Raw genomic sequence first — 18,623 nt, forward strand, 5'->3', positions numbered from 1 at the left:
ACAGAGAAAGCAGGTGTGACTTTGTTGCCCTTCCTCCCTTCATCTGTCCTGCTCCCCTGCATATGAAAAATAGCAGAAATTAAAGTTACAGGAAACCCATGGCTGAAACCGTTCTCTTCACAGATGCTGAAAGGGAAAAGGAAAACACATAACGTGTCTCCCACCCTTCTCTCTCATCACCTTTTTTCTTTCGATCTGAGCGCCGTTCCAAATGAGGGATCCCTCATAGACTTGTCCTGCGGCGAGGAATCACGTCAACGCGCTTCCCTCCCTCTCTCTCTCTCTCTCTCTCACACACACACACAAAAAAAATGATTCATTTTTCTATTACGGCGATGAGCGTGTGAAATGAGCTATATAATCAATAGCAGAGGTTTGTAAACAGCAGCCACACTCCGGGGAAAATGTGTTTTCTTTTTGGAAACAATACACTACCCGTGTACATGTGCTGGTGTGTGCGCGGCGCGGAATGCGCGTCCGAGAATGTTTACAAGGGCAATTTACAGCAAATAAAGACGCCGGCTGACCAAAATGAAGGTATATTTCATAACAACAGCAGGGCGAACAGGCGGAGGTTTCAAAGCAGACAAGGATATATAAATCTCGGAGATGTTTACTTACTGTATAACTGTGTGTTGGAAGTGAACTTTAACTGGCCTCTGAGTTTATATAACGTAAATGAAGGCATAAAATGTGCGTATATTTCTCGAGGGGCTAGTGTAAAAAGTCAAGGCAGTTCTATAAATTCTATTCTATAAATATCTGTGATGCTCACACATTTACGGCCCTGACATTTGTCACCGGGCTCCTCATGCTACGCCGATATCAGCCAATAGAGCTCCAGCAAGAAAGGGAGAATCTTCCAGGGAGAATGTGCAATCTCAAAAGACCTTCTTCTCACACAAAAATAACCATGCAAACTCAACAAAATAGGCTTCAGGTGATACTATCTGCTCTGTAACTGCAGCTTTAGGACTTACGAAGAGCTGAGCACGGATCTTCTCATCCTCGGTGGTGATCCTCTCTCTGATGATGGCCTGCTGAAGGCTCTCTTGAGCCGCTGCTCTTTCCGCAGACAGGATCCTGGACACCTCGTCCTGGACCTGGGACCGCGCCTCGGTCTGAGCCAGCGTGGAGGCCCGGGCCTTCTCCGCCTCCACCCTGCGGAGAGGCAACATCGACATTTTGAGCATGGTCCACATGTCAAACACTTTCTCTCAGCGTCTTTGGTGTTTATGGCATCCCCCATTGCTTATGTTTCCCAGAAGAATTAAAAGGTCAAAGATGCAATTTCAGTGCTAATAAAGCGTAGATATAGACCAATATACTTGTGCATTGATTTTTATTCTCACGTCTCATGTATCCGATTGCACATTCTTGCTATTTCAGGCAACACCGACAAGTAAAGGCAGAAAACAAGTTTAAATTAAAGTCACACAGTACTCTGAGAGAAACAAGCGACTCAAACCCTTTATATCAAATCCACATAATTACACTGAGAAGTAATTTGACTATCAATATGAGCAGATAAACACTGGCATTTACTCGAGAGTAAGAATCTCAGTGCTTTAGACGGAGGCGCTCTGCAGACACAGGACCACCATTTGAACCCTGTCATGGGATCTCATAGTTGCCTAGCAACACACTCCTTACTCGGTGACAGTGTGCTTGATTGAATAAGGAGGAACATCCCTGAAACCCGGCAAGTCTTCCTCTGCCAGGAATCAAACAGTCATGGCAAGGTAAAATCAACACGGTGCGGGGAGAGCGGCGTGTCGCCCCGGATTATGACAGGCTGAATGGTGAGGATCTTAATAAACGTCTGCCTGGGAGAGGCCCGGAGAAAGCCCTGGAAGGCACCTCTGGCAGGGAGGGAGAGGACATCTGAGAGTGTTAACTGGCTCGCCTGCTGCTTTTCCCGGTGAAAGGGAAAATGTTTCGACACAAAAACTAATTCACATTCAAATTCATCATCTTCGAGAAACAAGCGAGGCGCAGCAGCTTTTATATGTTTGTAATACTTGAACGTATTCAACGTTTGCGGCCTCGTCGGGTCTCTGCATTGCTAATTCTGATCATTTAAAAGTATCATCGTGTGTGGCTGAAATGCAAAGTAGCTGCAAGTTCCGCCAAACCGATGGGGTTTCAGCTTTTATTCTATTTTTAATTTTCCAATTTCACTACTCACTCACCTGTGAATCTACCTGAAATAATGGCACTAATGAATAATGATGGACAGGCGGGTCTGGCTGATCGCCGGCTTCCAGCCGATGACTGGACGGTCTAATAAAAGTATGGCTGATGTCTTAAAGCCGCCGTCTGCCCTGCAACACCACTAAATGTCAGAGAGCAGGGGAGAGTGAGATTAGATGGAGAGGGAGAGAAGAAGAGGACAGAAAAAAGAGGGGGTGTTGGGGGGGGGGGAGTTAGGAGAGAGCGTGAGCGGTGGCGACATGACATGTTTGGCCCTGAGGAAGTGAAGCAAAGAGGGAGCGAGGCAGAGAGCGGGAGAGAGAGATGGAGGGAGACGGAGAGAGACCAGCCATGTCCAGTCTCACAGTCCACTGGGCTGCACACGTCAGCACACTCCATCCATCATCGGGCTCCGGCTCACACACACACACACACACTTACACACACCAACACACATGGACACGCAGAGAGCCTCCTAATGGCCTTTTACATTCACCATTTCCCCCCACGATCCACGCCTCCCTCCCTGCACTGCTAATGCACCGAAGTTACCTTTACTCAAGGAGCTCTGGCTGCTGCTTAAAGCGTCGAGGCGGGAGTCGAGACGTCTTTGAGGAAGAGAGGAAGACTCTCAAGAAAACTTAAGGAAATGTGGTCGTCACTTAAAACATATGGGGATGTTTCTCAAAAGGGGGGCACTTCATGCCCTCCCGTAAATCTAATTTAAAGAAGAAGACGAAGAACAAAGAAGCATTCGAATATCTCGGGACCTATTCCAACTTTGGCTCTCAGGGTAAAACTCATTTTCAATTCCTCATATAATTAAACAATAAGATAAAATGTTAGAAAGATAAGGCGGAAAATGTAAATTTAAATGTGGTTTATTAGGTTTGAATCCCTTATTTCAGTGAATGTCTCATTGAATCAAATCACAATATGCAAATATCTAAAACTTCTATGTGAAACTTAAAGAGACGCACTTCTCTAAAACTATGACTGCGTTTTAAAGCCTGACATTGAAATTCATGATTTCTGATGACTGAAACGTTACGCTTCAGTATTTCTTCAGTTCAGTGTTACCAAGAGAGTGCTGGTGGAATATTGTTGATACAATATTTATTCATTTATTCGATCATGTCTTTAATGATTCATTCATTCATTAAGCCACATATTTCTCCATTCACCCATTTATTAAACTGTAAATCTACTCATCCATGAATTAAACCATACATTTTTTCCCCATTCAAACATTCTAACATTAAATCATTCATTAAAGTAATCATTCACTCCTTTATTTCTGCATTAAATCACTGAATCATTTACTTCTTCATTCTTTGTTTTTGGTCAGGGTTTATGCTTTTTCAAATGGCTGATATTATTAAACAGGATTTATGAATCACTGATCCAAAGCATCAGGAGAAATACAGCACGAGATTCATGTTTAATAAGCGCACGCACAATAAAGTTACATTACAGAAATACACTGAAAACACTCTTTTCTTGGTTACTACATCAGATAAAACCACGGCGGCGAAGCTTTATTAAAGATATATTATAAATGTCTGGAAACGATGCGACTATATTAACTAGAAAATGTTCCAGTGACCCCAGAGGTACAATAGGTGAACGCAAAGAAAAGGTACAATGGGGATGTCGGGGGGGGTAAAATACATCGCCAAGCAAAAAAGTCTTCCAACTGACTTCCTCACAAGTGCTAACCCAAGCAAAGACTGCTATCACTAGCTGGATGCTATCTGTCTGCTTCACCTCTATTGCTTTCCAGTCATTATTGCCCTGTCTCTGGGATATTGGACGCATTTTTCATTCGAGTGGAGAAGATTGGCACTCGGAGGGGAAGGGGAGCTTTGAGGGGGAGAACGGTGGAGAAGGAACAGACAGCACACCTTTGGCTGGGGAGAAGACGGAAAAAGAAAAAAGAAAAAAAAAAAACTCATGTCTTCGCTTCATAAGTGGAAGATGTTTGACCTGCTACAAGTCGGAGAGAGAGAAAATTCTCGGCCAGGCAACCTGTGTTTTGGTTGCTCGTCGGATTGAGCCTTGGAAACAGCCGAACCGGCGAGGTGTCATTAATTTGAAGAGGAGCGGAGCGCAAAGTGGGTCGAACTCCGTCAGCCTTCCCACAGAAAGTAACTCACAGTTTCCAGGAGGTGACCTTGAAAACAGACGCGCCTCGGTTCTCACAGGAGGACACTATTTTTAAAACCGGCAGAGATTAGATCTGTGGCGGTCGATGAAAAATGTATAGGTGTCGCATTTGAAATGCTGAGACTTCATGTCAAGTGTGTGGACTTTCCAAAAACCAAGGATTTGACAGTAAATACTGCAAAAGCTGCTTAAATCCATCATCCAGCATTCCACAGGTAAACACGATCACCCTTGCAGAGATATTAAAAAAAATGAGTGACGAACTGAAGTCTCCTTTCTTCTTTTCCCCTGATAAATCATCATCATGCGCCGCCTCCGTGTTGTCTACCTGTCGTCTGCGCGGGACGCGTCTCAATAAAGCGTCGCGCGACGGATTCTGGCGGAGCTGCAGAACGGCGCCGTCCTGACCCAAGCGCCTTGAAACAAAAGGCATTTAAAGGCCCGATGCAATATTGATGCTGGGAATAATGTCGCAGAATGCTGGCTATGAATATTTTATGGGGCTTTGCACTCTCGCTGACACACGCTGCACCCGCACATAAAACACACTTACACCACACCTGGCTTTAGATGCAATGAAAACGCAGTGACACTGTTAAATTTTATGAGATACAAAGACGCGTGCAAAGAGAATAATAATTTAATAGAGCTCCCCACCAGCAAGAAATGACTTAAAAACCCTTTTTTCCCCCCACTGTTTCCAAAGTATGGAGAGATATGTGCAAAAGCCTCAGCACAGAAATTGAGCGATATCTGTACTTTTCTGTCAAAAAGACCAAAGCTAACCCACAACCTTGATATATTTGATCTTCCACACAGCAGAGAGTGACGGATCACTCCATTATTCAGTAATGTGGGCTGCAGAGTTGAAGCAGAATATATTCCAAATGAACTCCATAAAAGTGATTGTCCAGATTTGGATAGAGTCAATAAACATAACCATTGCACTGAACAGGTCAGCAGCACACAACACTGAGGAAAAACTGCTATTTGGGAGGTTTTTTTTTAACAAGTATTTACAGTTCAATGACTTTTACACTTGGAATGGCCTTATAAATTGAGGATAGGAGCACTTTCACAACAATATGACTCGGTTTACAGGAGGCGAGAGCCATCGGACGGAAGAAAGTGCTTTGTGGGGCATTTCGTTTATTCTAGCCGGTAGTGAAAAACTGAAATGACAAACATCACACCTCGGAAAGAGAAGCGAGACACCAAAGAGTGGAAAGAAAACACACCGTGCATTTTCATGACAGTTAAGTAACCGTGTACATTAATTAAAAAAAAAAAAAAAAAGTGATTGGTCTAATCTAGTAATATGTTTTGCGTCGGGTCGACTCACTCAGCAGACCAATCACGCTCATTCCTCGACTTCACAGTCGCTGCTGTATCGCTGAGTGTTTTGTTATTTCATTAACTTGCTGCTATTCTTTAACGGTACTGTATTTTAATTGAGCATTTTTCATCAGTACTGTGGAAACTCATTTTATAAATGTTATGATTGCAGTAATGATTTCAGCTAATGTCATATTCATTGTTGCAAATATTACTGCCATCGTGACTCTTATAACAACAACAATATTATTACCATCACTATTGTTATTATTATTATTATTATTAGTGGTGTGACGGCGCTCAAGTCACCGGGGAGGACTTTGTTTCCAGAGTAATCTGAGTTATAATATCATAAACATGAATCAGCAAAGTCCAGCACAGAGGAAATGTGATCAGAGACGCCCGATGTTGCTGAATCGGGTAAATTCTTTCAGAGAAAATCACAACTCTGCAAACGTGGTCCTGGATAAATCGAGTTAGATCCTGGAACTTTTACTTTTCTTTTGCTTCCCTGTTCTTCTCTTGTGTGTGTGCACGTGCATGGGTAGATAAAAATAAACAAAAGGTAAAAAAAAAAAAAATCGAGAAGCCAGACTCTGTCTGCATGTGATCTGGGAGCAATAAAGAATTTAACAGAAGGGCCGGTCAACGGGGAGGGAAGACAGAAGCTCCGAGAGAAGGTCAGTGTTCTCACTCAAAAGCCTGACACGCAATTATATTGCACAACTCAACATAGGCTGGTTTCGGTACGTGCTGGAAAAACAGGCAGAAGTTTCCCCAAAAGCTAACCTTTGAGTGTTGCGGGCTGGCCTTTCAAACACTTGCATGAGAAAAGAGAGTGGGAAAAAAAAATGAGGGGGAATGGAGCATCACCACGGTGGAAGATAATGCAAGAGCAAGACTGGAAAAGAAGCAAAGAAGGTTGGAGAAATACAAGCGATGTGGGAAAAACAGACACAAGACAGGGAAGACGAGGTGAAGGAAGGGCTGAGGAGATATCAGAAACTGAAAAACCGGATCAAATAGAGATACAGCATGAGCTGCAGGTTGGTGTTGAAGTTCTCACACTCGACCCTCTCATCTTTTCTTGACTGCTAGACACAAACTTCAGATTTTGGCCTTTTCTCTTGGTGTCGACAAGTTCTTTCATTTTCCGGTACTCGTGCTGACTGGATGACGGTCAAAGCAAACAATCAAGTAATCATCCAAAACAACAGGATTCAGAAAACCATGTCTTCCTAAAGGAGTGTTTGAACATATGCTCTGTTCATATAACTACATATTCACTTATTTATTCTGTCAAATTAACTTCCAACCCAATCAACACCAACTTTATCATAAAATACCATCATTGTTATTATCTTGTTCAACATTATTGTTCTCTAATATCTACTACTGTAGCTTATAGTCTTTATTGCTGTCCTCTGCTGCTGCAACAATGAAAATTTCCCCACTGTGGGGACAATAAAGGCTTAGTTTATCTTATCTTTTAAGAACAACACATGTAAAATGTTCGGCTCTTTCTGAGATAAAGATGATTTTTCTTTTTTTTTTTTTTTTCCCCCACATGTAAAACTGGAGGAAACTTCCTGTGTGCCCCCTTTGGGGACAGGCTTCATATTTGCCTCCCCTGTCTTACAGAATCCATTTGGATTACGGCGCACTTTTTTGATCAGGGTAGTACTTTTTACCAGACTACATTGTCTAAAAACGGCACATACGGACATTCATCTACCCTCACTTCAAAGCTTAAAACATCCTTCGCTTGCATTGTGTTGCTGAAATTTCCAAGGACTTTAAGGAGAACTCTACAAAGAGGTAAATGTTGAAAAAAAAGTATTGTGTTCCTCTCATCTATTGAAAGAAAACACTTTTTCCATTTATCTTTGTTTTTCTGTATCATCTGGTAATACAAAAGTCTGATTGTGGCGGGAAGGAAGGGAGAGATGTTCAGAAGAACGGCTCTTCTCTCTTTGGAAAGATTCCACCACATCTCAAAGGTACTTTTTCCTCCTTTGTGACTACTGCAAATTAAACCATCATAATAGCATACTTTATCTTTATCTCCAACTTGGGCACTCATTGGTTTCATGATGGAGTCCTGAGCGACAGTACGGACGCGTGCAGGTGTCTCCTCCATCCAAACAAGTGGGATTGGAAAGTATGTTGAGATACTTTAAATATGTGCTAGAAGCTAAAAGTCGCCACGCGCTGCAGACGTGCTTGTCCTTTCAGCACTGATTTATAGCCTGATTACATCAGGAAGCATTAACTGCTTCCTGAGAGACGTGATGGGCGAAGTCAGACCCTGATTAAAAGCCAGATAGTCTGTTTGTGTCACTTTTTAATGCTTAAAAATGGTTTCTTGGGCGATGCAGTCGATGATTTAAACATTTTTTTCCCCATATCCACAATTGAAAAAGCAAAAAAAAAAAAAAAAAGTCGCAACATTAGAAACTGATATGCTCAAAAACACACACAAGTGCTGGTTAACCGATGATTGCTTATTTACCATTTCATGTTAAGTCTTTTTAACCGAAAAAAAAACACAACCCATGCCAAACACAAACAAAAACCGAGGGCTTGAAAGCCGCCATGATTTCAGTTAATTGCAAGGAGGGCGCAATTTTGAAGCACTTACTCTTGTGAACAGACATCAATAAGTAAGCTGCAGGAAGTGGTTACATTAGAAAGGAAAAAAAAAAAGAAAGAAAGAAAAAAAAATCAATAGACGAACGATTTCTCAAAAACGCTTCTTAATTTCTCTCATCTTGGACCAAAAAAAAAAAAAGCCTTGAAACAGAGGTTAATCGCTAGGCTAACACTACCTCCTCCTGGACTGAGGAAGCTTGTGCTTTTTTTTTCCTTTCTATACAGTACAAGAGCTGGTTCAGCGGCTAATCAAAGCTGCTCATTCAGCAGGGACCGCTGGAGATCACGCAGGCCTATTAAGAAGAGGGAGCAACGCCATTATCTGGCATTATGGCATGTACACCTGCTACTGTGGGACAAAGAAGAAAAGGGACAGACGGGAGGAGGAGGATGGCAGAGGAAGGAGTACGGCCCTCACATGGAGAGCGTGTTTCTTCATCAGGCAGGGCTAATGGATCACCCCTCTCAACACCCAGGAAATTATCTCAGCATAGCGCCCTTCCTTCTCAGGCATGATTAATTGATCTGAGGAGAGCGCGAGAAGAGGAGGAGACGCCGAAAGAGAAGGGGTAGAAAGTGCTGATGTGCTTCGGAAGAGAGGCAAATTGGAAACAGTGGGGACCGGGAAGACCGGCGCTGACCTTTTTTACTATTAATGAAAGTGTGAAACGGTCACATCCGAAAAATGTCTTCGGGTTCGTAGAAAAATCCGTAACAGGAATTGACACTAGCGGAGCAGCGCCGGTGAAGCCGCCGCGATCGGAACCAAGGAAAGCAAACGGGAGAGGACAGGGGAGGGGAAGTTATTTTCCCATTTTGGCGTTTGTCTACCCCCTCGCATCTTACCAGGCTTGCAGGTCCTGCTCTGCTTTGGCCCGCTCTTGCTCCAAGTCTTTATACAGCTCGTCGGTGATCTTCTTCCTCAGGGCCTCCTCGTCCACTGGGGACAGGACGAAAAAACAGTTCAGACAAATAAGGACAAGGAGATACAGGTGGATGGAAGGATGAATACACAGCTGATCGACTTCAGATGTGTGTGTCAAAAACAATCAGCCCTGACTCTGCACAAGCCTCAGGTCACACTACACAAATAAACACAAGTACACACACCCTTCAACCTGAAACCCTCAGCACTGCAGCACCTCTGTCCACGTGTATTCATGTCAGGGACGTCATACGTGTACGGCTCCATGTCGTCGCCGCTCTATCATGGCGGGTAATTAAGCATGAAAGTAAAGATGCCGGCCGGCGACCGGGCCCGGACGTGCTCTGAACGCAGAAGCGGCACGCGGCGCGCTGCGACACTGCGGCGATGGGAGGGAAGCGTCTGACTCCGTCAAGATGACACTCCCGCTGCATTAGTTAGATGGGATAATCCTCTTTGTCGGCGTCTTTCATTACCTGGTAACATGTGGTAACAGCAGGCCACCAAAACCTAATTCCAGCTAAATCAGATTAACACTAAAAAGAAAGAGGAAAGACAAATAATATGCAAAACTATTCTTGATTGGGCTTAAGGAAGGAGAGCAAACACAAGCACTGGAAAAATTCTTAAGTTAAACTGTATTGCGCTGTAATGTGTTTTTGTTTTTCACTCCTCAGCTTTAAGAGGCCGAGGCGTTTAGGGATTACTACGGCGCCATTTCACATCTGTCCCTCCTTAACGCCGAAATGTGGCGCGAGTCGTGGCGAGACTGCTTAAATGCCGCCCTTTCGATATCTGCAATAACTGGAGGCATTTGCATACAAACAGTTCTTCAACTTGCTTCATTCGCTTCAGTATTTTGATTTATTTTCATAATAGCATACCGTTTGGGATTTAACTCAACTCGATCTGCACGAGCGTCATTGTTCTGAGTGAAGAAAAGCTCGCTGTCTAAAAGCAGAAACCCTAAATTAAGATTAAAATGCAACGGCCTAATTAATGTTTTGACTGTCAGTTGGCCCGAACCCGCTACACCAGTGAAAACTCGTGTGTGTGAAACAAATCCATAATTACTGAAACTTGCTGCCTAATTGTTTTTTTTTTTCCTATTTCAGGCGAATGGATTTCCTGAAGCAGCGCTCCAGTTGGATTCTTTTCTTTTTTCTGCACCGACTGAAATAAAGATAATTCAATTCATACTAATTGATCAAATGACACAGTGATGGTACCGGTCAATGTTACTTTAGTTTAATTATCAGCTAATCTCATAAGTTTAACAGCAAAACTTGAGTGGAATAATCGGCTGACCTAATGGCCCTCCGTCACATGGATATTACTAGGATTGGTGCGAGTGGTGTGATGGATTCATAAATCTCTGCTAAATATTCAGCGTTTTAATCGCACTAATAATAATAATAATAATGATAGCTCGCTCTTAAGAGATATTTACACTTACACCCGCCTACACACATTAAAAAAAAAAAAAAACAGATCCACTTACCTGATGACAAGTTTATTGGAAAAAAAAAAAAACAACAAATCAGACAAAGTATAAAGTTTTCTCTCCTGCAGCAAATGAAACATAACAGCCCACAGTCTGACTGTTTGGTGGAGTAAAGAGAATGAATAAGCGTCAGGTGGTGGGAGGTTCGGTGTGACAGGCCTTCACGGGGAAAAAAAAAAAAAAAAAAAAAACACCGAGACAGACCGAGGCGGTGATTGACAGTTGGTAAGTTTTTTTTTTTTTTTTTGCTGCATGGCGCGTCCTCAAAAGACGGAGACATCTGTCACATCCCGTTCGGGGCGTGAGAAAATGATATCCATCGCGTCTGATTGAGCGCCATTGATCACGCAGGAGGGGAGAGTTTAATTACAACTCTGTTAAGCCCCACCGGAGAGAAGTGATGCAGAGTCGGCGGGAAGCCTTTCTGTGTTTGCATGTTATTCCTGGGCACGGTTTATTATTGTCTTAAAAAAAAAAACACGCGTTCCAATAGAGTGCTTTGGAAAGTTAAAAAAAAAAAAAAAACATAAGTCCTCCAAGTATAGACAAGCTTTAATAACTCATCAGTTATCACACATCCTCTCGAGCCCTGCAGAGAGAGGCTTCAGATTGCTGGCGGGCCTGCGGGGTCAGCCCGAGAACAGGTCCTGATATGATAAACACTGTCTGGGGTCCTTGAGGGAGGCTGGGTAGGGTCAGAGACAATTCCGGATCGACAGAGCTCGTGTCAATCCTGAGTAGGACATGTAAATGTTAAAAAGATTAAAAACTCATCATCTTTTTAGACGTGTCCCCCCTCCTTCCCGTTCCCGCCAATCGCTAAACCCTGTGGAAAACCCGCGGAGGAGGCGGCGGCGGCGAGGCAGTGGAGATAATAGACGGAGGCAAATTGCGTTTCTCATCAGAAGTTTCATTAACCCCGGGACCCGCGTGGAGGGCATAATCTGTAACATTACTACTTCCTCACGTTTCCGGCTCGCGCTCAGCCGAGACGCCGCGCACACCTTTCAGTACGGACAAATACGAAACGATGGCGAGCGGAGAGAAAGCGAGCGCTCGGATTTTCTCTCTTATTCAAGCTCACATTATGGGATCAGACGGAATTGGTCATTTTCACAAAACAAAAGGAGAAAGTTTCAAAAGGAGAGAGATATATTTTACACAGATTACACATCCACGCGCATAAATTATCACCCACATGACGACCGCCGACTTCCTTTGTCTCCCGTTTCCCTATCCTCCCTCCCTGCTTCACCTGGGAGACGTCTTTAAGCAGGCTATTAGTCCGGAGCAGTGTGTGGGCTCCGCCATATGAATATTTATAGCACACTGGAGAAGGTGTGGGAGGTTCAACCTTGACTATGGCGTAATCAGCACACATCCTGACTCAGGCCGTGATTTAGAGACGGCCGACCCGCTGAGAGGGCCTCACTCGATACCCGGCGCTCGCGGACGCACGTAATCAATGTCCGCCTCATTAAGGTCGCACCCTTTGAGGATTGGGCTGAACTTTGCAACATTTTTAATGAGATTCACATTCACCATACCTTCATTTTTATTATTATTTTTTTTTAAGCTTGCTCAATTTTCCAAGTTGACTTTTGTCCTCTTTTTTTTTTTTTACGATACCTGGTGAGTTTGGTGCCAATTAAGCTGTGGGGCGACCTTGCAAGGAGGAGATATTCAAAACACCTCACTAAAAGTCAAAACATTATGGTTCCCTGACAAATTAAAAGGTCCGGCAGCTGGCAGGCATCCATCACGCAAGTACGGCGTAATGCACACTGTCATGACGAAGCAGAAATTGTGTAGCTACCATATAAGTGCAGCCACGTCAAACACTGACTCACACTGCGGACAAAAAAAAAACGGATTTTAATTGGTCCCAAAAGAGCTTTTCCACCTCTAAAAATGTTGTATTAGTGTTCCGTAGCTCATAGAACAAAAAAGATGGGAAGACATTGCAGAAATAACGAATTACTGGCCTCCATTCGCAGAGAGTTTAGGCCTTGCATACACGGCTCACCGCTTAAAGAGGAGATGCGTCAGTAAATCTGCAGTCTTTCATGCACATTGTGTTTGGCTGTGAAAGGCAGCAGGCAGATTCTCATCAGAGTAAACTCCACGCCTGTTAGGAAATTAAGTGAGATATTGTTGTATTTATCTTTTAATCTGAAAACTAATCAGCACAAACAATGAAGCAGTAACTTAATTCAACACGGAGATAAATTAAATGCCACGCAGAGGCTTCTCTCACGCAGCGAGTGTCTGAATATCTTTCATTAAATCAAAGATACTAGTTTCTCTAAGTGCTTCAGCAGTTTTGCGAGCATCGTGATGGCCTGCGGGGGCAGTGCTGAGCAGTTTGAAGGTCGGCCGTCTGCATTCTCAAGCTCTGGGCAACAAAAATTCAATCCCGCCTCAGCAGATTCAGACTCCATCCACATACAGAAAGGTGTTTTTGTATCCACAAGTTTTCCAATTGGCTCAACTTTCTTTCCAAAAACAAAAAGCCAGCATTTTCTCGGAGAGCGAAACGGAACATTTCTGTACCAACCTGAAAGTGCTCTCTCAGCGTGCGAGTAGAACTGCAGCTACATTACACGCTGGGTGAGAAATTGGGGATTTCCCTTCAGAAATAACTTTTTCAAAATCATTTTGCCGCCTTATTAAGGGTGCCGTTGTGTGCAGCATGTTAAACAGAAAGTGAGCTGCCTCTGTGGCCGAACTCAAGTCATCGGAGTAAAATCAAGATAAATCCACCTTTGAGTTGAAGGGTAATTCAACCCAAAAAAAAAAAAAAGAAAAAAAAGGAAATACACTTACTGCTACATTTAGAGCAGAGAAATCTTCATAAGTGACTTTGATCCAAGTGAACTTTTTCTTAATGCCATTTCTGAGAGAGTTTCTTTCAGAATTCTATAAATTCTGCCCCCAAGGTAGAGACCTTGGGAGCATCAAAATCACTTTAGTTCAGGAGCTACATACACCCTAATTTCGTCTTGAGTGGGCCAGACTGCTAAAATACCGCCACAGTCATCTTTAAATTTAAATTTTAAAGTTCTCGGTATAAAGCCAATGTCAATGACACCATCTAGTTGTTGTCTACAGGCCTAATGTTGGACGCCACTGCATTATAGACAAAGATGAGAACAGAACAAATCCCAGAGGGAAGCGGTTATAACCTCCGATCGAGCTTGAGCTGCCCTTTCCTGGATCACAATCAAAACTCTCACTGTGTAGAAGAGCTGCTATACTTCTACTTCATATCCACACTTACACCCTCAAACAAAAGAGGTAAATGGCATCAATAAAAACAGAGTTACATCGAGGAAGCCCTGTGGAAAAATAAAATGCAACACACACACACACACACACACACACACACACACAAACACACACACACACCACCGGCTTCTCTTAATGAGTCCTGGAGGTTTGTTGTGTGAAACTGCGGAGGTGTCGTTTTAATCACTGGAGTCAGTGTGGCGTGGCATAAGTTGGCCTTTTTTAATTACCCTGCTGATTGAGCACAGTCAAGGATGGGGAGGCCTGCCCACACCCTGGATGCCACCTTATGAAGGACCTGCACCCACGGGCCACTCGGCGCCGTTTAATGAACAGCTAACATTCAGATGTCCTCTGCCGGGGAGTTCAAGGGATGCGGACAGCGCCCACGCTAACAAGACAGCCCGTGCTTAACTTCACTTTGAAAAAGTGACACGGCGTACATATGAAGGTGGTTTGCAAAGTAATGGACAGTGAAAGTTGGTACTGACACCCCACTGGCCCTGAATCCCACTGATCGTTTCATCAGGAAGGGTACCAAAGAGGAGAGTGTGTCAAACATGCAGATCATGAACTGGACACGAGCCTGGAACTGGCTTGTTTAAAAAAAAAAAAAAAAACAAAGTAATCTTACAAAAAGGGAACATATCCAGACCTGAGGAAAAACAAAGCGAGGCCACCTCTATGCAGAAATCTTACAAACTCTAAGCAGAGAAAGGGTTGTTGGTGACAGCTTGAGCTGAGCAGTGACAGGGCAGAATTGAGGGACACTAATTAAAGCATGAATGTATTAATAATACAACAGGAAAGAATTTATCATTTCATTAACGGTTTGAAGACGCCAATGAATCATAATATGACCGCGGCCAGTGTGCGGGCCATTTTTTAAATTAAGACTAATTACAATCTGCATGAAAAGTTGGAAACAAAAGGCTTAAGGTGTCTCACAGCAAACACCCCACAATAAACTATTAAAATTCAATGTAGCTGAACTTAAAATAAATCCTTGCATAGTTCCGTCCCTCAAAACATTTTCCTTGTAATTAACCACGATACTGAGGGAGTGCCCCGTGCATTTTAGGATAAATGAGCCATTACAAAGAACATTTCTTTTCTTTGCTTCTCATAAATGAGCACTGGAAATGACAAGTTGAACCACCAGTTTCTGAGGTCAAAAACCCCCACCTGAACAAATCTAGCCAAAAGTATGTGGGAGTTTTGAGAATGAAAATGTGGCCGGTGGGACGTGTGCAGATTGATAAACCAGCCCATCCTGAATTTCAACGAAGTGGACCTTGGTTTTATAACTTAATCTGGAAGCAAGTTGAAGAAGAAAAGCTTTTCCTCAACGTGAGAATAAAACATACCTGCAGGAGCAGCGACAGGTGGCGTGACTGGACTCGGCTCGGGGACCGCCGCCGGCTCGGGGTCAGGAGCGGGTGATACTGGTTCAACTGGAGACTGAGGAGGAGGTGCAACTGGTTCAGGAGGAGCAGTCAACTCAGGCAGGGGAGGCGCTGCAAATAGCTCAGGCTGGGATGCCAAGCTGGCGACAGGCTCGAGGACAGGAGGGGACGGCAGGGGTTCTGATTCGGCAAGCGAATGAGGGATGATTGGCTCGCTCTTGATGGGATCGGGAGGAGGTGGCATGGATTCAGCGACGGCTGAAGAAGCAATAGGTTCAATTACATGAGGAGGAGCAACTGGTTCAATTACTGGAGGAGGAGGAGGAGGAGGAGAAGCAATGGGCTGATTTATGGGAGGAGGAGAGGGTTCGATTACAAGGGCAGGGGGAGCAGGTGGAGCGACCACTTCAACTGCAGGTGGAGCAGGAGCAGGGGGAGGCGGGACAGACTCTGGCAGAGAAACAACCTCAACAGCAGCAGGAGGAGCAATAGGCGCTGCAACAGGCTCAAAAGCAGGAGCAGCGTCAGCGGCAGGTGGAGGGGCTGAAGCCGGAAGCACCATCTCAATGATGGCGGGTGCTGCTACCTGTTCTGTAGGAGGAGATGGTGGAGGAGGAGGAGGTGATGGTGTAACAGGTTCTATAACAGGAGGAGGAGGGGGAGGAGGAGGAGGCATGGAGGTAATCGGATCAAAGAGAGGAGCCACGGGTCGCAGGAGGGAAGCAGAGATGATCGGTGGTGGAGGAGTAGGAGGAGGTGGAGGAGGTGCTGGTGAAGTGGGAGCAGGTTTTTGCTTTGGAGGAGCTTCAGGTTCCCTCATGCGTTTGATGACATTTTCAGAAAGCTGCAGGGAAGAGCACAATAAAATATTTCATTAATCTGTGAATTTTTTTTTAATTTTTTTTTAACTAATATAACAATTATTTCAACCTGAAGCAGCAACAAAAAACATGACAGTATCTGCAAATGACTGAAAACAGATGTTAAAAATCACACTATACTTTAAGACCTTTAAGAAAAAAGAAATGTTCTAAAACTGTAAAAGTTAAGAAGTTATTTTTGACTCAAGGATCCATCAATTATAATTCAAATCTTTTCATCAGTAGTTTCAGCTGTTATTCTATCTATATAATGTAATAGATCAGATAATATACATATGTACCGTACTGCAACTGCATCCAGACACACCTCACTCAAAGGTTAACTCCACTCCTCTATAGATTATAGTGCAGCGGCTGCTCTTTTAAGATCTAATTTAAAGCTCACTGGTGGGTTTCTGAAACTTTAAATTACTTTGCTCTCTTGTCAATCTCAGATCTACGGTCAAATACGATATGTCATTCTATGTTAGTGGAAAATCCATTCATTCAGTGCTTCTTTTGAACAATCTTAAACCTCTCACATGAGCGCCAGTAAGGCAGATATCAGTGCAATGCCACTGTACTCTCCTGCACAAAAAACTCATTCATTTTCCCTATTAATCCTCATTCATTCTACAGCTTTGCCTTCTGTTTGCTGTTTGTGTCAAGCACTTTTATTGGCATACTTCCATAACAACACCCTAATTATTGAAAAGTTATTCAGTCCAAAGGAATCTTGACTTCAAACTTGATCTGCAGCTTCAACACAGAAACAATGACAGGTTTTTGGTTTTAAAGTCAGGGCAAAGAGGTGTGTTTCTTAAAGCGCTGCTGGAATAGACCTTTTTCTCCCCTAATCTAATCAAACAGTGGAACCACAGTGCAAGATAACGTTAGACTATCCGTGCTGCCCTACAAACTGAATAATAATAGACCGAGCCGTGACAAAGAGTCTTATCTGATCAGCCTGTAGATCTATATTTAACATGAACTGGCTGGAGCATGGGGGAAACCTGTTACCGTTACAATCAGAAGACAGAGTTACAGGTAGCCGTCAGGTGGATTCATGCATGAAACACTCCACAAAGAGTTCACCGTGCAAAAAAAATGCTCTGCAGGAGTTAACTTTGTTACAGTAAACTTCATCTTCGCTGCATCTCCTGTAATGAATGGAAGTTTGAGGCTGCAATGCAGTAGAAAAACCTTACCGTGTCCCGTGGTGAACAGTGACTTGCATTTACAGTTTAATCCCCTGTGCGTAACCTGGAATTGGATTAAAGTGACCATGGAACGTGTGTTTGGGTAAGTTTGCATCATGCCTCTTACCCGTATGCCCTTCACCACTGAGATATTCTCGTTCTCGTCTGACTCAAATGACACACGACGGGTGCTGTTGTTCGCTCCCATTGTCAGACCGCAGGCTGTGTTGCTTATTTCCGTTTCATGCAACGTGGAGGAAAAACGTCCACGATTTTATTTTGGACGGTTTACTCAGACCTAAATATTTGTAGCTGTGGCCCACACTACTCTGCTTCGGAACAGCCGCACTTCCTTAGCATGACGTTTGATAAGAACGCACAAGCTGATTGGACAGATTATGTCTTACGTCAGCCCGTACCGTATTTTCATTGGTTACTCATAAAAAAGTGGGCGTGGACAGAGCAGCACGGTCCATCTGACTTTCACTGACAGGACGCTGCGTCCTACGTCAACGTGGCTGCCATATTGGACCGGGCAAATCAGCGGAGATTGATGACGATGATGAGGAAGAGGATGATGATGAGGATGATGATTAGCATTATTAATTAAAACAAAAACAAATTTCTATGGGATGAATGAAATATTTCTATTCCATTCAATTGTTTTCTATTTTATGTATACTTATTATTAGTAGTATTTGTGTAAAATAGATGATAAAAAAAAATATATATGATCCAACAACTTAGGTATTTCATAAATGGAAACAAGTGCAAAATGTGGAAACAAGGGGAGATTTAAAATAATTTTTGTATGTTTTGTTACTTTCTTTTCTTTTTTCGTTCTTTTTTAATAACCTGTGTTTTGTGATTGTGTTTGGAATGAATGAATGAATGACTGAATGAATGAGCTGTATTTTAAAATGACAAATAACTGTATATTGATAAAATGAGGAAGCTGATCTTTCAGCGAGAAGGTTGTGGGATGGAATAAGGTGAGGAATGTGGAGTAGATATTGAATAAATATTTCCCACAACAACGTCAAAAAAAAAAAAAATCACCACTTTTCACAGCAGTTGGGGGCCGGGGGGGGGGGT

General features: G+C 43.3%; 1 protein-coding gene across 5 annotated transcripts in view; it reads right to left on the reverse strand.

Moving 5' to 3' along the window:
* Positions 1 to 17,875, reverse strand: part of chchd3a (coiled-coil-helix-coiled-coil-helix domain containing 3a) — a 56,753-nt gene extending 38,878 nt beyond the window's left edge. For 2 of the 5 annotated variants that reach the window (XM_030113615.1, XM_030113613.1), the window contains exons 1-3: positions 15,431 to 16,042; positions 9,193 to 9,286; positions 981 to 1,161 (exon numbers count right to left, since the gene is read on the reverse strand). In XM_030113615.1, the coding sequence (XP_029969475.1) occupies positions 981 to 1,161; positions 9,193 to 9,286; positions 15,431 to 16,031 (876 nt within the window). In that variant the 5' untranslated portion in view covers positions 16,032 to 16,042. The other 3 variants (XM_030113617.1, XM_030113614.1, XM_030113616.1) reach the window with 3 other exon arrangements.
* Positions 17,876 to 18,623: the final 748 nt, after the last annotated feature.

Source organism: Salarias fasciatus, chromosome 17, assembly GCF_902148845.1.
Source record: "Salarias fasciatus chromosome 17, fSalaFa1.1, whole genome shotgun sequence".
In the NCBI taxonomy this organism is placed as follows: Eukaryota; Metazoa; Chordata; class Actinopteri; order Blenniiformes; family Blenniidae; genus Salarias; species Salarias fasciatus.